The sequence below is a fragment of the Diceros bicornis genome, chromosome 11 (assembly GCF_020826845.1).
Source record: "Diceros bicornis minor isolate mBicDic1 chromosome 11, mDicBic1.mat.cur, whole genome shotgun sequence".
Lineage (NCBI taxonomy): Eukaryota > Metazoa > Chordata > Mammalia > Perissodactyla > Rhinocerotidae > Diceros > Diceros bicornis.
This window is the reverse complement of record NC_080750.1, coordinates 15,955,041-15,976,185: the sequence shown is the minus strand read 5'-3', so window position 1 is coordinate 15,976,185 and position 21,145 is coordinate 15,955,041. Positions and strand designations below refer to the sequence as shown.

Here is a 21,145-nt window from a genome sequence, read left to right as displayed (position 1 = left end):
CTTCACAGCATCCACTTTATTGGCGTTGTTTCTGGTGTCAAATCAAAATACAAAGACCAAGACGACTGGCCAAAAAACAATACAAAACAAAGCTAAGCGTATTCCTTGCCAGGAGAGGAAGAATTATGTCACTCAATAAATGACTCCAGCAGGTCTCTAAGAGCAAGAATTCAGGATAAGGGCTAGACATGGGGTGCAAAGGAGGAAATTCACCAAATGAAGCCAGATTCTGAGTTCACGCCTCTAGTTGGCTCAGAAGGCAGTTGTAAACTCTCCTTTCCAGCTGGTCGTCACACTGCCCCTGTCGTGGAAGGGAAGTCCACTTCTCAGAGTTCTCACAGCTTCCTCAGTTCTCAGAGAGGTCCGGGAAGGAGTGCATGGGGCTTTTTAGCATGCTCGGGGTTGCATGGTGGCCAGACTGGTTTGGCAAAACATTTCTTTAATTGTAGTGGTGCTCAGGTTTGCCTTCTTCACCAGACTAGAAGCTTGTCAAGATGAGCTCCAACTTCTCACACAATTTTGCATCCCCCACAAAGCTTAGCACAGTGTTCTGTTCACAGTGAGCTGCATAATAGCTGTTTAGCTGTTTCTTGCGTGACACAGACTCAACAACTGCAGCCACATAGCTCCAGAAGGTTGCTGTGAACAAGGCCTCTGTTCTCTCACATCAGAGGAAGGCTGACTTATTAACCCTGAAGAAATTATCAGTGTTACACAGCCTAAAACACAGAGTCTGGCCTGAGGAGTAAGTTTCAGTGGGGTCCAAAAGTGGATGGTAGCAACAAGATCTGGGAGGTGATGAGAAAGGTGAGGGCCCCAGTTCTGCAGGAGCAGAACAGACAACCTGGGCTGCCTCCTCATCACTGGTTTGGCATCATTGGCTCTTGATCCCTTGTGGGGCTAGAGTCCTCAGCTGTCATGCCTATGGCAATGGACAGGAATTTTAGGAATTCTGGCAATGGCAACAGTGGAGAATGAGAACTGACCTTTGATGAAATCTCTCCAGTTGCTGACGAATTGGCCGACATGGAGTACAAACTGGCCAGCAAGCTAGGGGACGGCTTTTCAGATAACTGATAAACATCTAGCCCTTTGGGATAGAAATCTTTCTAAAACGTATGATATACTTTTTTCCTTTTTCAAAGAAACTATGCCCAAAATATCTAGCCTTTTCTTTGATTGCTCAAGGCAGATTGAACAGTAGATTGGTCTGCACTCTGCTATTATTTGCATGTGTGGTTTTGTTTGCTTGTATGTTTGTTTGTTTACTTTTAAGTTAAGCTTTTCTTTCAGTCTCCTCCTCTGCTAGTCTGTCAGCCATCACTTTGTACAGTTTCTGGTGTGCCTCCTTGTAACCGATCTCTCTCTGTTTGGGTTTTTTTTTTTTATAATTTTATTTATTTATTTTTTCCCCCAAAGCCCCAGTAGATAGTTGTATGTCATAGTTGCATATCCTTCTAGTTGCTGTATGTGGGACGCGGCCTCAGCATGGCCGGAGAAGCGGTGCGTCGGTGCGCGCCCGGGATCCGAACCCGGGCCGCCAGCAGCGGAGCATGCGCACTTAACCACTAAGCCACGGGGCCGGCCCTCTCTGTTTGGTTTTAAATCTTCTGAGAATCTGGGCATGAGATGATTAGAATTGTTAAAATCCAGAACAAGCTTTACCAACACCTGGCTTCAGAGCTGCAATTCCCCATCCTGCACGTATTCAATTACTACCCATCAATCACTAAAACTCTGGATGTGGTCTCAAAATCTTTCACAAAAGATGGTCCAAGTAGCTCCTACCAATAGAGTTGGCATGGGAGCTGAAACCTATCTGCCATGGGATGATGGTAGCACTCAGGTCCTGCAAGAAATAAATGGCACCTCAAAGTGGGTAATTTGAAGGGAGTTTAATAAAGACTCTATTTACAGAAGTCTGAGGAGGATTTAAGGAAGCTGCCCCCTGCCATACCCTGGAGTTAGTAACAGTGGCAGTCATTACAACCTCGAGGCCCAGAGGAACAAGGAGAGGCAGCAGTTCTCAGAACCTATCTCTAACTGCTGCCAGGAGCTGTGGGCTGGGTGGGAGGCTATAGCTAACTTAAAAGGATGCTGCAGGAAGGGAGACAGGGAAAAAACCCCTGACCTCATTCTCCTCCTCTACTCCAGTATCTTTCAAGTGCTTTCTGTTGCCTAAACCCAACTGGAATCCAGAAGACAAGATAGATCCCTTTGATTCAGTCCATAGTAATCAGCCACCCAGGGGACAGAGAGGGATGGAGATGGTGGAGAAAGGGGCACAGGAGGCACCAGAGAAGCTCTGGCACAGAGGATTAGTGGACTTTCTAGAATATTGGAGAACTGGAGGCAGAGCTATTATTTGGGGATACCTGGGCACTGGTTGTACACTGATGTGTCCTGCTGATGCTGTTTGGTTCAAGAACCAGGAAAGCCTGGTTTTTGTAAGCTTTCTGAGATGGAATGACATATGGTGTTAGTGTAAGTTCTAGAATGGTGATTGAACACCTAGTATGAAAGGACAGAATTGTAGCCAGAATTAAGTTTCCAGGTAGAGAAACCCTACTTTGTATGGAGAGTGTCAGTTTTATCTGCTTATCCCTATCCCATCTCTGCCCCCAGGGACTCTGGGGTCAAGGAAAGCCATGCCGAAATATGCTACATCTGTTCCTGCTCTGTGGCCTCCTAATGTCCTATGAGATTTTCTATCCTCAGCAAATTAATCTGGAATTTAATTTAACACTTTATTATGGTATATGTGGGTGTGATTTCCTGTGCTCAGACTAGAGCCCGGGAGAAACATTTCTCCATTTCTGACCTAGAGGAGAGTAAGATTGATTCAATTTTGCAAAAGAATCAGAGTTTTCTTTTATGTAAAACCCATGCACTTTATCAAATAAGTATAATAACATTGACTTTGGCTGCTGAGACCATTTTTGCTTCTAGGTCCTTGGTTGTATTCTGGATAGGCAAGGTCGCTGGATCTATAGGTCCCGCATAGGTGAGGTGCTACCAGCCTTCCTTCCCAGAGCTCTCACGTGTGATTCTTCTTCCGTTGGCTCTCTCGCCTGGTCCTACAGCAGACTAGGGGCTCTTATATCATAAAACTCTTTCATCCATCCTATTTCTCATCCTTCCTTCACCACTGATCCTCTTCAAAGACTGTCTACACCTGTGACTCCACTTCCTGACCTGTTTCCCTTCCCACTCCTTAAATAGGTGCAGTTTGAATTTTCCTTCCCATGCTTTGCTGAAAAACGGCTATCAGTGAGTATCTCCTAATTAGATTGTTTTTGGCCCTCCATCTCTCTTTCTCTCTCTTTTTTTTTTTTGCAGGGGAAGATTTGCCCTAAGGTAACATCTGTTGCCAATTGTCCTCCTTTCTTCTTCTTCCCCTCCCCCTACTCTCCAAAGCCCCAGTACATAGTTGTGTACAGTTGCAAGTTCTTCTGGTTCTTCTATGTGAGCCGTCACCATAGCATGGCTACTGACAGACAAGGGGTGTGGTTCCACACCCAAGAACTGAACCCAGGGCCGCCAAAGCGGAGCAAGTGGAACTTGAACTGCTAGGTCAAGAGGGCTGGTTCTCTCCTTCTCTCTTGAAGGACGATATTGTCATTACCTCATCTTGCAGTGTTCTTGTTTTGGATTCTCTTCTCTCATCCTTTTAATCTGTTCCTGGTGACTTTTCTGCTTCCATTATCACTCCCTTTTCCTTTTTATGCTTTCCAAATGTAGAGGTGTTTCCCCACCTCTGGGGAAATATCTTTCCCCAGCTCCTCCATTGAGCTCTCCCACCTTACCTTCCATTTTTAGAACATGTCCATACTTTCTTCCTCAACAAATATCCACTCCATTTGCTTCAGTTACCACTGCTTTGAGTGTGACTCCTAGATTTATAAATTTAGCCTCTGTCTTACTGTGTAGTCTTTTCATTTCCACTTACCTGTTGGATATATCTACCTACATGAGTGGCCAGCACAAACTAAACTAGTCCACATCAAACTCATCATGGTCCCTTGCAAATGATTCTTCCCAATGCTTTACCTTTCAGCACCCTGGGTAGATACATTGGATTTGTCTTTGTTCAGTGGCTTTCTAGAGGCTTTTCTGTCTGCCAGCCGTGCTTCTTCAAGAACTGTCCCATCCTAGCTACATGGCCACGGTCTTACAGGATTCTACCTTTTCTGGCCTCAGCTGATTGATTCAAGGGTGGATCCACGGTGTGCCTGAGAAGAGCAACAGCATAGTGGTTAATGGCTTGACTCTGGCATGAAATCGTGGGATTTCAATCTCTGGGCTACTGTCCTTTGCCTAGGTGACATGGGTTTCTCCAATTATAAAGACAGGATAATAATAGCACCCACGTTATAGGGCTATTATGAGTATTAAAAGAGATAATACATGCAAATGTTTTAGCACAGGGACTGGTACATGGAAAGCATTTAAAAATGTTAGTTATTTCATGGGGTGTTTGGATTTGAGAAGAAAGCAATATCTGTCAGTTCCTCTCAATGGTAGAAACTGAAAGATATAAACCTCAGGAGATATTAATGACCACATTTGCTACGTGGAAAAGCTCTCCCGTAGGAGGAAAGGTTGGCGTCGCCCTGCAGGGAGGATGGGAGACGAGAGACCTGAGGGCATTTGAGTCCCTGCTTTGAGTTTGCTCTAACTGCCCTTGTGGCTGGATTTCAGACCCACCGTGGATTTTGTGAACTCTTTCTGCCTAAGCTAGTGCAATTTAACCTTCTGTTACCTGACAGTGACCGAGAGTAACTAACACCTTTAGCTCCCAAGTTCTTCTGATTACCAAGGCCTAAAGATTCTTCTTCTGAAATATCTCTGGCTTTGCGTCCCCTTGTTCACTTCCACTGCTTCCTTTGTTTACTGGGCAATGAAAATACATGCTAGTCAATCTCTGTAGCTACAGTCTAACCTATAGTCTCATTTCAAAATAATTTTTTCTGAACTGCTACTTGAGCATGCCATGCTCTTCTGCCAGAACCTCCAAGGGATCTGTCCTGCCTTCTGAATAAAGGATAATTTTCTACCATGGTTTCACCTACCTCCTCAGGCTTCTCCCCACCCTCCCTGCCCTGCCAGCTACTCACCACTCTTTACATTGCGGCTAAACAGAACGACTTGCTCACAGTCCGTCTGTGTGTGGCTGTCTCTGTGTCATTGCTCGTGCTGCCGGTTTCACACCAGTCCTCTCAGCTTTTCTGCCATCATTTCTATAAAAATCGCACCATCCTGCAAAGGCCACACTAAATAACTTTTCTGGTTTCTCCAAGCAAAATGACATCTCCTGAATCCTGTATCATCACCAGATGCCTCGTTTATGGTGCTTATCCTGCTTCATTTTCTATGATCATTATTTGTGTGCATGATTTATTGCTTCCACCAGACTGTAAGTTCCTGGAGGACCAGTGTCTTACTTAACTTGATAACCCCCGAAGTGACTAGCTATGACACGGAGGGTATTCAATACACATTTGTTGAAGATAAATGAGTCAAGAAATAATGTTCTCTGGTAGATTGGGCACAATGAAGCTGAATGTGTGTGTGCGTGTGTGTGTGTGTGTGTGTGTGTGTGGAGAGAGAGAGAGACCAGGAGAGAGACAATTACTTATAATATTAAAAATTTTCCAGAATACAAGTGCTTTATCACTCTTTTTCATTCTCATTTAAAGGATCAGTTTATCTTAAAATATGCAAAGAGTTAAAGGTGATAAGAGCAAACATGACCAACATTTAGGAAAAAAGGACCTTTATTGATGTTGTCTGTTCCATGCTGGTTTCATCCAGATGAGCAAAAATTGAGTGAAGATAAACTAAGGACCAACAACTAACAGTGAAATGGCTCTGTTCTGTGCACGGGTCTATGTTCTGGTTGGTATTCCCTGACCTGAGAGCCCCGCATAATTATCCATCCTAGAGACGTGAACTGTAGCTAACCCCCAAATCCATTTTCTTCTTTGTAATGCCTTACATTTTTAAGAGAGTGGGTTTACATCTTCCCTTCTTATTTTTACTTAGGCTAATAATTAAAAATTAGGTTATGATATCAGAGTAAACACTACACCAATGGCCAGGGAAAGCAGCACAGGAGTAAGCCAGATTCTCCATCTGATACCAAATGTTTTCTGATAAACCAGAAAAAAATTAATAAGCATGCAGATTACTGGAAGCAGACTGCATTTCAGGTTTTGGCTTTCCTTTTTGCACATTTAACATACAAAATGTGTTCTTGTTGTAGTATTAGTCTAAGTAGGACCCCTAGGAACGGGACACAGACCAAGTGCAAACCGTACTCCCTGTGTCTGTAGCCATCTGACAAGTTGCTCTCATTTTCTCGGCTTTCTTTTGCACACACAGTTTCCCAAAGGACATCTTTGTTTATAAATGCTAAGAAAAGAAATAATTTGTTATAGCCACTAATTTCTTTCCCCTAAATTACTTTTGTAACAACTCGAATTACCTTGAAGTATAAGATATTTCTGAGGGATCATGGCATGCTATAAAGTGTCACTTCCATAGCAGATTTGATGACAACAAAAGCAGCTGGTTAGTCACTGAAAACTGTGGAGAAAAATGACTTTAGAAAACGAGATCTTTAGATTGTGTTTTCTGATCTTTTTCAACCTATTAGTCTCAATCTAAAGTAAAAATTCGCAGAGTACTTTTGTTAGTTTTCTTGAAAGGCAAAACCAAAAATGTTTAACATTCTCAACCCAGCAATAACATTATAATTCCAATGTGGCAGTCTTGATTGTTAAGAAAATGATATGATCGAAGAGAAACATAAAAACAAAAGGAAAAGATGTACATATCACGAAGTGATTTTGGTAAGATGTTGACATATTTCTAGAATTCTGTGTATATTTAAAAGCACTTATATTCATATACAGTGTCTTTCTGATCTTTACAACAATCTTATCTAGAAAGAGTTTTAGACATGGAATCCAGAAGAAATAACTTATTTATCCGTGTAGTTGGGCAATGAGAAAAAAAATTAGCTGGGAAATAGTATATCTAATAAAATGTTCATTTGGTGACAGTTTTTTTTTTTTTTCCTTGGGAAAAGATACACTACAAAACTTAAGCTGGAATAGAAGAGGTTGGCTAGAGACTAGTAATGGAAGACTTTTGATTTGCTCTAAAAGTGGGAATTAGCATTGGTACATACTCCAATAGTGGCCTCATGGAAATGCTGCTTGTTTTCCAACATTTAAAATTGCTTTTAAATCCCATGTTCCCTTAAACTGTTTATATTATAATTTCATCAAAGTGAAGAATCTTCTGGGCTTGAATAGCATCCATTTCTTTTCTTTGTTTCTTTTTCTTTTTTCTTTTATTTTATTTTACTTCCCTTTTTCTTTTCTAAATGTTTTAAGGAACTTTTTGCCATATTTGCTATAGACGTGGGGAAAAAGAAAAGAAAAATGTAGATTTTCTCCTTTTTTTTATTGATAACGGGTACTGAATATTAATTTTCTTTGAATTCTCTGTGCATAAACAATACAGTCTTAAAGATTAGAAACTATCATATAGTAATTCTTGGAAAGAGTACAAAAGATTAATTTGTGCTTTAGAGAAAAAAACCCAAAACACTGAAATTCCAAGTACTGTTACTACTATTAAGAATCAGAAAATCCCTCTCTCTCCACATGTCAGAAATAGTGTGGAAAAAGGGAGCAGTCAGCATCTGCTTGAGGTTAGAAAGATGAAAATGACAACAGTTTATTTTTGGTGATTTTCTTGCATACTTATTTTCAAAAACTGGTGGAACAATAGAACAGAGAATTGAAGTTGAAGTTACAAGGAAAGAGAAAATGGATAGTGTTATTGCCCAATTTGATGGCATAATATGCTATTATTTAAAAAATTCAGCATCGTAGTATCATATTTTGGATGAAATCTTTTTAGTGAAGTATTAACACTGCCACTTCTTTCCCGATGGACACCAACAATTGCATCCATTTATCGACATTTTGGATTCCTTCTCTGAATATATGAATTCTCTAGAATGTTTTCCTCTGAGTCAGACATTGGAGCAAGCTATCCAGCGCAGTTGTGTAGAAAGTTTTAGTGAGTACATTGTTTAGATATAGTCCACTCTCCCCCGTTAATCATTTAATCAGGGTCCTAACATATTTTGCAAATCTATAAACAGGAAATCCTGTGTGCAATGCCTTCCTCTGGTCTGTGTCTTTTTGTAATACGATACTTCAAAAGTAATTCCTAGTAGCCAGATGGCCAAATTAGCACCAGATTCCAGAATTAAAACAATAAATTAAAAGGATGGGATACAGGATTAACTCATTAGGCTGAAATACTAAGGAAACTAGGCCAACCAGGGACTCATTACCTGTACTATGGCCTTTCATAATTTCTCATCTTTTAGCAACATGCAGAAAGAAACAAGCATACAAAGTATCTACTGGGGAAAGTTAAAAAAAATAAAACAAAACCTTTCTCTTTTATACGTATGTAGGAGGCTCACAGCATTAACTGTACTAAATTATAAGCAGTGGAATCTTACACTGTTTCAACATGTCTGGGCATGTTTGGGAGACTGGATTTGTTCCAAGCAAAACTCCCCATGGACTCCTGAAAATCCAGTGGTGAGGGAGGGTGGGAATTATCCATAAAACTGCAGACATACTTTAAGCTCAAGCTGGGATGCCCACTCCACACAGATACATAGAAGCTGTTACCATACCTACATTTATCACAGCTACCTCGTCACATTTATATCCGCACTGTATGCCTGATACCGAGCCAAGTGGGCGCGCCTCCTGGTGACTTAAATAAGACTCTACACCAGTGGAAGTTGTCTCACAAAGTAAAGTGTATTTGCAGCAAATAGGAAGCCATGAGGAATCATTTCCAAAGTCATGGCATCCCCGAACAAAGGAAAGCAGGAACTTTTATTTGGTTGGGGAATGAATATTCAAAAGGGAGAGGCGAGTATTTTCTTGCACAGGCTCAGTTGGAGAACATGCTTCGACATAATGAGGCCTAAGCTCCTCTTGGAGAGATCTTTGCATGAAAAATAAGGCAAAGGCAATTGGCATGGCTCTTGTGGTGAGGCTTGGTCAGTTTCAGGATGGCTGGGGGTTATATCTCCTTAACATACAAAAGGAAAAGAAACAACTTGGAAAAACAGTTAATTGCTTCCAAACCCACCTTTGAGTTTCTTGAGGCCCTTAGTCGGTGACATGTCCACACATAGAAGTCATTATAACTCAATAAACCTGACTGAGACCAGTAACAAGTTGAGTTAGTTAATTGTACCATCAATACAACAGTTAAGGTGATCTAGGCTCTTGACAAAGATCTAGGTTCTTGAGAGGGAAAGACTCTTTTAAGATCTTAAAATTCGCTTGTCCTTAATAATTTTAAATGTTGTATATAAGCCTTGGTGTCTTACTAAATGATATCCCATTGTCATGAAAGAGTAAATGTTATCAGCATTAGAAGTCTTAAGATACAAGGAACACAGCTATTCAAACAGTGCCCTGGTTAAAAGCTTAAATTTCTAATAGACCTCAGGTATCTGTGTTACTCACCATTAACATGGTAAACATTTTGTGTGTGTGTGTGTGTATAATAGCAATACTATTATATATGCAGTAACATATAATAGTATAGCATACTATTACAGGAGCTGTATTAAAGTATTACAAGAATTGTTATTATAGTATAGTAATTGTAAGCAGGGAAAGGTTATTTACGGCATTGCTTTCAATCTGAAACATCTCTGAAATTTGAGGGTGTGGAAGTGTTGCAATTGCTACCATAATGTTCACCTCCATAAATTAGCTATGTTGTGTGCTATAGACTGAATGTTTGTGTCTCCCCAAAATTCAAATGTTGAAATCCTAATCCCCAATGTGATGGTATTAGGAGGTGAGGCCTTTAGGAGGTGATTAGGTCATAAGGGTGAAGCCCTCAGACATACCTTGTCCCGTCCACCATGTGAGGACACTGTGAGAAGATGGCAGTCTATGATCCAGGAAGCAGGGTCTCACCAGCATCAGGTCTGCTGGAGCCTTGATCTCGGCCTCCCCAACCTCCAGAACTGTGAGAAATAAACATTTGTTGTTTATATGCCACCCAGTCTACGGTATTCTGTTATAGCAGGCTGAAGTAAGACATGCTGGTATTGTTTAACTGTAATGAGAAGGATATAAAACAGTAATCTTCGCAGAGGGAACCATGATGTCCAGTCTAGAGTTTTGATGCTGACACTGTGATCTGAAGAGCCCCAGCAAGGTTCAACTCCATGCACACGTGTAGGAGTCAGAACGCAGTGCATTAGGTCTCCTATTATAGGTTGGAGGGACAAGGAATCCTGGCAGACTCTGTTTGAAGAGAGCGCCACAGGGAGCAAAGTAGATATTATTTGCCTGCAATCAGAGAGCTTTCCCAACCAGCCGACCAATGAGCATCAGGGTGAACCCTCAACACTGGACCTGGGCTCTGTAGATTTCTTACAAAAACATGGTTTCTTACAAAACTTCTGCTAATAAGAGTGATTTACAGAGACTAGTCTCAGATGTTTGTTTAGTGTTTTATAACCCCTCTTTGATTTATAGTTACTTTTTTAAAATATAAATTACAAAGCGGTTCTTTATTATAAAAATTCAATCGATACAAACATCTTAATACAGAAAATAAAAATTGCCAACAGTTTTATTCTCCAGATACTAATTGACTGCTGCTTAATCGCCCCATACATTTTTCTTTACTTGACAGGGAGGCATCATGACTCACTAGTTGAAAAGGCAGATTTGGGAGCCAAATTGCTTGGGTGCAAATCTCAGTTCTGTCGCTTACTAGCTGTGTGACTGTGGGGTGGGAAGCTGACCTCTTGGTGCTTCGGAATCCCATCTGTACAGTGGGGTAACTACCCACTTCACAGCCTTGTTGTGAGGACTAACAATAGTACACACAAAGCTCTTAGAGCAGTGCCTGGTCCATGGTGTAAGTACTGTTTTTGTTGCCTATTATTATTATTACACAATTATATATGAGTAGATATTTACACATACAGAAATTAGGTAATTTGTATGTGTAGCTTTATCTTTACAAAAATACATAGTATACATAGTTTGGTGATACTAATAATTTACAGGTTGAATCTCAGTGACGTGTCCTCCATATCTCTTCGGACAGAGACAGTCTCTGACATTTTTCTCTGCATTTTGCATGATTTTTCTCAAGCCTGTCCTCCACATCACAGATCACTTGCATCAATTTGCTCCTTGTTGTTTCACATGAATTCATTATTTCTTTAGTGATACTATTTTTAATGAATTTAAATGCATATGACGTCAACTTCAGAAGCAATTCAATGGTTTAGAGTGAAAAAAGTCGCCCTCCGTCTGTCCACCTGACAGTTCCCCTCCTACAAGCTAACACTTTGGCCATTTTCTTATGGATCCTTCCAGAGGGTTTATGTATAAACAAGTAAACACAAATAAATATTTTTACATGAATGGTAGTATTTTATACGCTCTCTTCCACATCCTCTTTACAATACATCTTGGAGAGCTTGTGTTATTCTTAACGTAAAGATCTGCCTCATTCTTGTTAATGGCTGCATATTCCAGTGTATGAATCGTCATAATTTATGTAGCTGGTCTCCAATTAATGGACATTTATGTTATTTACAATATTTTACTCTCACAAACAATGTTGCAGTAAATAATCTCGTACATACATCATTTTACACATGATTTTATACGTATTTTACACACATATGACATAGGATAAAGTCCTCTTATTGGCATTTGTCATTTTTATAGATATTGACAAATTGCTTCTCATAAAAATAGCATCGTATTATTTTTGTCTTTAAAAAACCAAATACCAGGGCTGACCCCACGGCCTAGTGGTTAAGTTGGGTGCACTCTGCTTCAGCGGCCCCGGTTTGGATCCCAGGCGCAGACCTACACCACTCGTCAGTGGCCATGCTGTGGCAGCGACCCACATGCAGAATAGAGGAAGACTGGCACAAATGTTAGCTCAGGGTGAATCTTCCTCAGTGAAAAAACAAAAAAAACCCAAATACCTACATTCAATTTACCTACAATTTAATAATTAAATTGTCTACATTTTAATATCGAATCTGCATTTAATTTAACTGCTTTTTCCCTATACTCTCTTCATTCAGATATAAAACACTTGCAGATTCCTTACTATGAAATACTCTTCAATTTCCTTTAGAGTGTAAAATTTTTCCAATTTACTCCCCGAAATAAACATATCTAGATTGTCTTCTTCCAGCATGGATTTTTCATATGTTCTTTGCATGTTATATTGGACATATTCTTTTCTTTAAAAAAGTTTTTTACTCAGCTTCTTTTGTTTGACCAAAGGCTGTTCTTTTGAATAACAGAATTAGCCCCAAATTGGTGGGCAAATTTTTTTGATTCCTCGCTCTATTTAGCAGGAGACTACTTGACTCTTTCCTTCTGGTCAGGAGTTTGAGGGCTGGGGGTTGATAGTTTGTATTCTTTATTTTCCTTTGGCTGTGGGCAAAACATCTGTTTTCTTTCTTTGTGTTTCTCTTATGGGCACCATCAAGGCAAGGGTGCACGGAGAGAACCCTGAAGCTTTGGTGTGCTCCCCCTGCAGAAGCCCCTGTGGGCATCATGTCTTTGCCAGTGAGACGACCAATCCTTGCTGATTTTGACCCCTCTCTTCCACCCTATCCTTATTTCTCCCAGCCACAAAACCAGGGAGGAAAGCAAATTTTTAGTGGGCCCACCTTAGGCCAAAAACTAGCTGTTGTGAAGAAGAGAGCTCCTATTGGACCTTTTACCCTCCCCAATCCCTATCCCAGAAAACCAATAGAGAGAGTTTCAATCTATTGTCCATCCTTAAATAACATTTACCTCAGTCTTTGCTGAAGCTTTTGGTTATTTCATTCTAAGTGTTCTTGGCAAGAAGTAGAAATTTATTTTGATCCAAAGAATACAAACTTAAACTTAATCAGTAAAATATTAGCTAAGCAGAAGGAGAATAAAATTTCCTCATCCAATATTTGGCCTGCTTATCTATTACATAATTTGATTACAAAAGTCTTGAAAAGGAACAGAAGAATTCAGCAACCTTTATTCCAAAATGAAATAGGAGGTCAGATATTAGGATTCCATTCTCTTATTTAATTGAATTTTATTTATATCTAACTTATCCCATTATTATTAATAATAATAAAAGTGGCAAACCAACATATAGCACTTACTATGTGTCAAGCACTTCTAAGGACTTAATATGTATTAACTCACTTAAAGCCTGAAACAAAATGGCTAAATGTGTCACTTAAAGCCTGAAACATAATGAGCCTTATGCATAAGGCTCTGTGCTCCAGCAGAGATGGCTTCCAAATCTGTATCGGAGCTTCCTAGTGGCCAATATAAGAATGGAAAGATGATTAGTTACATAACAGTGACGATAAGATAAAAATAAGCCAATTTTTTGGGAGGAGCTCAGAAAATTCTTGTTTCTGTGAGCCAAGAGAAAATTATTCCATGGTTCTTCAAAAAATGGAATGTGTAGAGCATGCCAATGTCAATCTTAATTAATGATTAGGTCCGTAAGCTATTTCCTTATAACTTTTTTTAATGTAGGCAGAGAGCTTAACACCAAGCTTGGTTAAGAACAAGCAATTTTACAAGAGGCAGACATGATATGCTGTACATAGAAACTTTCTGCAACTTGGCTTGATCCAGGTATGAAATTTAGACTATTTTGAGGAATAGATGATTCATTCACAATATGATTTTACAAACTGAGACTTTATAATTATGAGGCAGCATAGTATTCAAATATATACTCCGTTAGGTAACTAACAGGTTGTTAAAATAAAAAAAAAAAAGGAGACCATCCTTGAAAATTCCTTGAGCAGACAAAACCAGTTTAATCATACAAGCAAAGCTTAATTTAGCTTATTTTGCAAGACTAGCTTGCCCTGGGTCATTTCTTGCTTATGCCTCTGGAAATCACAAGCAAAATTTGAACTGTTTCCCAAGGTTCATATGAAGTAACCACTGAAAATTCTAATATTATAACCAATCACTGTGAAGAATAAATAGTCCCTGCTTTCTCACTACATAAGCTGCTTTGTGACAATACACCCCTGAGCCTTGTTCCATGTTTTGGTTTGAGTGCTTGTGGTTTGCAAACTGTCTTTTTGGTGTGTGTACAATAAATTTTTACTAATTACTACTTCAGTGATTCACTGGTTTTACTTATGTTATTTCTGAACTTTTGACATTTCATGGTGTCAGAAGTGGGATCCAAAGAAGACTCCTCACCAATGACTCTGAGGCCAGTGAGCAAACAAGTGCTGGTACCCACAGAACCCACTGAGCTCACTGCTTTTTCACTGACCCTGGAATTTGAGGGTAAGTCTTTCTCGGATCCAAACTTCACTTTCTTTGCATGTTGAGCTCTCTAACTTTATTGTGCATACTTGTACTTTGTTTGTTGAAGCTTCTTGGTAAGTCATCCTATTCTCTTCAAAAGGGGAAAAACACATGATTCTCTATGTTTTGGAACAGCCGTTGGAAAACAGGAACCCTCATAGTTAAGATGTGTTAGGGAATCTAAAGCAAAGATGGGTTCCACCTGGTCTATGGACCAAGATCTTGTGCCTTTTTGGAAAATTGATGAATTTTTGGAATTATAGTGGCCACTTTTGGGAGACTTTAACTTAGATAAGTCCACTTTCAGGGGCACACTTAAAAGAGAGGATTCCCAAACCTCTCAGAGACAAGAGAATGCATTCTTTGATTGGTATCCACAACCTTCTAAAAGACAAAATGACTCCAAAAATAAAGCTCTAAAAGAATCATTACAGCATGCAAATAAAAAATCTTTAGTAAAAAACTCTTTGACCATCTGAGCAGGTAACCTTAACTTAGTCCATCTGCCAGAAACACAATTTGGATTCAACAATTCTTTTGAGTTTTGTACCTGAGACATGGCTAAAATTTTTTAAACAAAAGCTATAAGATCTCTGTTTGTTTCTATCTGTATGTTTATGTATGTCTCTGTATGTATGTTACAGATATGTGATATTTTTCTACCTCTGGATGGTATTGCCAAAGTTAATTTGTAAAGAGGTCTATTTAATTGGCTTAAAGAAAACTAAGCATTTGTATAAATCAAGTATACTCTCAGAAATACAGAAACTAGCCCAAATGTTTTTATGTTCACATGATCTGGGATAATCTTTGATAAATAAAAGCTATTTTAAGTTTGTTGGTTTAATAGAAGCAGGCATGTCTCCAAATTCTATCAACAACAAAAATAACTTAAGATGATGGTTAGCTGTTTAATGTCTAACCCAAGCATAATTGTTAAAAGCAAGTAATTTAAATAAATGTAAATAAGGTAAAAGTTTATACTAAGTTAAACTAAACAATGGGTATTCATTGAATATCAAAATCGTTTTCAAATAAGGTAAATATTAAATGCTAAACAATAAGTTTATCTAATTTTGGCTTTTAAATTTTTTTACAGAGAAACAAAAGATATTTGTGTCTACTAATACGCACGTTTTGTGCCACATTGAAAAGTTTACTATGATAAAAAAATACACTTCTAGAAATTATGAAATGTATTTATAAATTGCCAATCTACTATAGGATGCTAATATATGATAGAAAGATTACAGTTGCCTACTTCCCAGTTTTCACTGGAAAGATTACAAGTAGTTAAAATTTATAGTCAATATGTAAAAAAAAAAAAACTACTAGAAATAATAAGGGTGAAGGAAAATGACTGTATATGAAAAGTAGGCAAGGAAAATAGAATGTATTTTCTGGATAAGGAAAAGTATGCAGGACATGGTTTTTTTTTGTTTTGTTTTTTGTGTGTGTATGTAAAAAGGAAAAAAGAAAGTAATTTTGTCCTAAAATAAAATGATTGCTCCAGAATAAGAAAGGAAAAAGATAGGACAAAACCTAAATGGATATAGAAAGTTGTAGAAGGTTTCTTGTGGAAAAAAACTCCTGAGAAAGGAATTTTATATGTGGTCAAGTTGACTAGGATTGGAATGGATTTATTTAAGTTAAAAAGAAAGAAAAAAAGAGAGTTTTAATATCAAAAGTACACTGGTGCAAAATTAGAATTTGGTTTTTTTTCCGTTCAAAGGACAAAGTTTTCTTAGGTTATTGGTCTGCTCTTAATAAGAAACTATATTGGGGCCGGCCTGGTGGCGCAAGTGGTTAAGTGCGCGTACTCCGCTGCTGCGGCGGCCCGGGGTTTGCCAGTTCAGATCCCGGGCATGAACTGACGCACCGCCTGCCAAGCCATGCTGTGGTGGCGTCCCATATAAAGTAGAGGAAGATGGGCACGGATGTTAGCCCATCAGCAAAAAAAGAGGAAGATTGGCAGATGTTAGCACAGGGCTGATCTCCTCACAAAACAAAATAAAAAAGAAACTATAAACAAAGGTTTTCCTTTACCTTTAATATAATCTGCTGAAGAAACAAAGATTCTGTGTCTTATAAAAATATTTCCTGTGTTTCATGTTTTCTTCATCATGCTTTGATTAATTAGAAAAATCGTCTTCTCTATTAAAAGAGCTAAGGTTTTTTACAACTATATAACTTTCTATATTTGCCTCTGAAATCTTTTGTCACTTTAGTTGAAGGGATAACTAAGTATTGTTTCACAGTGACCTATAATCCTATTTGATCAAATGTTTTAAATTTTTTGACATTTTTAACAAACTTCCTCAAATCAAATTCTGAATGAAGTCTTTTTGATCTTGAACTAACTTTGGGATTTTACAGAAGGCCCCTGGAACATCTCAAAAGATTTGTTTTCTCTCCTCATAAAAGAAAAATATTAAACTAATTGTGCTTATTTGATATGCTAAATTACATGGGAAGCTTTGTCAAATAAGAAGTGATGCTAAACTTTCTTTAGTTTATATTTGTATAAATATGTTATTAATATAAGTGTTAAAGAAATTATATGAAATTCCTAAAAATCTGATATGTCCTGGTATAATGTTATCAGTCACTATTCTAGTTATTGTTTTCAAGTGTATGTCAGAGAAATAACCAAATTTCCTTGTCAACCACATTATAAGGAACTCCCACAAGATCTTTAACCATGGTCATTTTTAAGTCTTTTGTCATTTACTGACAGTTATTGTTTTACTCTGATGTTTTTGCAAAAATCTTCTTGTGAAGTGCATTTCATCTTCAAAGAGATTCATGGAAAAGATCCTGACAAGTACTCTAAAATGCAGGCTTCTGATAACTGAACTGGATAAGAATTTATAGAATTCTAATGGGAAACTGATTGACTCATAAAGTTGCTAACCCAAGATGAAGCAAAACAAGAATTAATTACAGGAGACTAAATCAACTGATGAAGATGATTATGATTTTTATGAGTTCATTTAAAACATTGCTGATTCTGTAATGTTTTGTTTTCCAGATTTAAAGCATCCCTTTTTCTCCTGTCTTTTAAGCTATCTATAACTCAGGGCAACTTGGTAAAGTGTTTCTTTGCAACAAAAGTTGAAGCATTTATCTTTTTCTTCCTACCTGATTCCTCCAGAATTTAGAAACTCTTATTAAATATTCTTATTTTTCATGAAAATATATGTATTTGCATAAGTTCAATAAGAATCTATTCTCCTTGTAACAGGACACAATTGGACAAGTCCTTGGCTTGGCTTCCTAGCCTCAAGAGGCTTTTGATAGTCCACTCTGAGATTCCTTATGAAAAGTTCCAGCAAAGCAAATTCAAAGGAGCCTATATAGTCAATCACTATTCTTGCTGCACTTATGTAAATAATCAGCCAAGTTTATTCAAACTAGAATTAATTTGCAAACAAATTAGTCTTACTATGGTTATCTTTGATAGAAATGGGAATGATCATAAGGAGAAAAATTATATTTCAGAAATACATCTTGGTGGATATCAGATTCTAGTACTGTTAATTGTCTTTGAGGTTTTCTTTTCTACCTGTAACCTGGACTGGATCCTGAATTCTTCTAGTTCCCTCCAGTATTTGGCTAGAAATTTCCAAACTAAAATTTCCAATTTTCTCCCATTCTTTCAACCTGGAATCACTATGAAACTAAAACTGCCCTTTTCCAGAAGCCATGCCAGCTATAGCTGGACATATTGATATAAACTTCAGAGAAATCATCACTTGTGTGTGGACAATCTTCGTGCCTGTTGCTATGCGGCCACTCAGAAAGATGGCCAGAGACATTCACCCTGCAAACCAGGAAAATCTGTCAGATTGACACTGCTTGCCTTGCTCCACCTGAAGAGGCTTAGACACTGACATTTAGAAATCTTTTCAACTGGCTGCTTTCCAAACTCAGAAACTGAGTTTATAATTTGCTCCAACTATTAACCTTTGTTTTTCTTTTGTTTCCACAGAAATGCCTCTCACTAAATTACCTGATTGCTCACATCATATAGAGACCTAATTGAAATGAAAGCTCACCTGTATCACCACTTCCTGAAATAAAACATCCTCACATTCATCTTGTCCTAAGTAATCATGAGGATATGTGTTTGCTAATACATCATGTTATGTTCATGTAAATAACTTAAAAAAATCAAAACTCATGTGATTTATTTAGTTGTTTAAATCTTGGCTCCTAGAAATCTCTGCTTCAGGAATTTTTCAGTCCTTGGCTATTGTTCTCCTTATAGTAGTCATATTAACCCTCTAGTACGTCGTATACTCTCAAGGGTTTTAAATGTCTGTCAGCAGCCACTCACACGCCAAATGGTACCCATCAGGATCAGACAACAGGGTGAAAGCAATAACCACATATGGGGCCAGCTCTGTGGCATAGTGATTGAGTTCGGAGCGCTCCATTTTGGCAGCCCAGGTTGGTGGGTTTGGATCCTGGGCGCGGACCTACACCACTCATCAGCCATGCTGTGGCAGTGACCCACTTACAAAATGGAGGAGGATTGGCACAGATGTTAGCTAAGGGCTAGTCTTCCTCAAGCCAAAAAAAAAAACAAAACAGAAAGATTGGCAACAGATGTTAGCTCAGGGCAAATCTTCCTCAGCAAAAATAATAATAATAATAATAATAACCACATAAATGACAAAGACAGTGACTACATGGCCCTCCGGCCTGACGACTCAACTAGCGGAAACAGTGAATATGTGATTCTCTGGCCTGACTACGTCAATGGTCATAACCAAGAATAACGCTAAACTAGTTGGTCATTCTCTCAGCCTGCTGAGAGAATGACCAAAAGGGGGGAATTGTTAAAATCAAAAACAAATGGAGATCATCCTTGAAAATTCCCTGAGCAGACAAAACCAGTTTAATCATACAAGCGAAGCCTAATTTAGCTTATTTTGCAAGACTAACTTGCCCCGGGTCATTTCTTGCTTATGCCTCTGGAAATTACAAGCAAAACTTGAACTGTTTCCCAAGGTTGATATGAAGTAAGCACTGAAGATGCTAATATTATAACCAATCACTGTGAAGATAAATAGTCACTACTTCTCACTATATAAACTGCTTTATAACACTACACCCCTGAGCCTCAGTTCATGTTTTTGTTTGAATGTTCCTCGTTTGCAGACTGTCTTTTTGTTGTGTATACAATAAACTTTTACTAATTACTACTTCAGTGATTCGCTGGTTTTACTTCTATTATTTCTGAACTTTTGACAAGGCAGACATCCCACGTTATTATTTAAAGATAGAATCATGAGCTTCAACAGTCAGCCAACCAAGAGATTTGTGTCCTATTGAGAAAGTATGAGAAGCCTAACCAGGAGACATGTCTCTTTACGGAGGTAGGATTAGGGACTGTCTGCCAGCAGGCCAAGAGTCCTTAAACAATATTGTGGTAGATTGCATTATTGGCTTCAATTCTTCACCTCTTATTGTTACTTGGAGTTTTCCCTGTGACTTAGTAGTTCCTCCTACTAAAGGTGAACTTGGCTATTCCATTGGCTTGGGTGGAAGTGACAGTACGTCAGTTCTGAACCTAGACCTTCAGAGATCCTTCATATTTTTGCTTGTTCTCTTGTGCCTATGCCATTGCCATGAGATAAACTTACTTTAGGTAGCTGCTGCCCCTTCAGTCTGGGCCTCAGAATAAACACATTTTGAGCAGAGCTGTTTCTACCTATCTGCGACTTGTAGCATGAGGCAGAACCAGGTGTTGCAGTCAGAGGCAAAATGTCTCTAGCCACTTCACAGATCCATGAGCAAAATAAATGCTTTTGTTAAATGCCACTGAGATTCTTTTGTGGTTTTTTTGTTACACAGCAATAGCTGACTGTTGCATTTGTGCTAGGTCAATTTCCAACATATGAACAAATAGAAAATGGAGGTTCCAAATTTTTACCCCATAGAATATGGCAATGATAATTTCAGCTTGAAAAGTTTTTAAAGCAAGTTTATCGAGCACCCACTTTGACCACAAAAATATATTAAGAAAGTACCAAATAGAATGTCTACTTACCATTAAACAATGTAAATTCTTGGTGAAGCTTTGAATACAATAACAGTAGCAACTATATTTTTTTAAGGCAAAGTGAGCCAGGTATTACACTACACACATTACATTAATTACCTCATTTCACTTTCATCAGTTATGCAAGGTAGATGGTAAAAATGCAAACTCCTGTCAGTGAATGTTGGCCAACCAATAGTTACTTAAAACAGTTAACTTGCAAATTCCCCTTAACTAACAAAATCTTTGGATGTTCTCCATTCTATTATTAACTAAAGAAACTCGGAATCAAATAGGCATAACTCTCTGAGGTTTGGAAACCATCCTTGTCAGGTCACCTTGCCTGCAGAAATAAGACTTAATATCACTACTTCCTCTTGCAAATATTTTCTGGGCCTATGACAACTTTTAGTAGTTTCCATCCTTGACCTGTTAGTGTTACGGTAATTTTATTGCAGTGACCAGAACTGGAGATGTTTAGTCTATTGGCATTCTAACTTACCTGAATGAAAAGTCAAGTCATATTTTGTTTGGGCTTCAATGAACCTATTCACTCGATGGAAGTTAGTCTAGTCTTTTTGTATTGATGTAGATTGAAAAACACGGGCATGCGCTTTTTTTGCAACTCATCCTATCAAGAGGAGGAATC

At 38.4% G+C, this 21,145-nt stretch overlaps 1 protein-coding gene across 1 annotated transcript in view; it reads right to left on the bottom strand.

The window, feature by feature from the left end:
• Positions 1-18,886, bottom strand: part of FGF2 (fibroblast growth factor 2) — a 102,213-nt gene extending 83,327 nt beyond the window's left edge. Inside the window, exons 1-2 of the mRNA XM_058550634.1 lie at positions 18,787-18,886; positions 9,974-10,093 (exon numbers count right to left, since the gene is read on the bottom strand). Of these exons, the coding sequence (XP_058406617.1) occupies positions 9,974-10,093; positions 18,787-18,886 (220 nt within the window). The remainder of the gene's footprint in view (positions 1-9,973; positions 10,094-18,786) is intronic.
• Between the last annotated feature and the right edge of the window lie 2,259 nt (positions 18,887-21,145).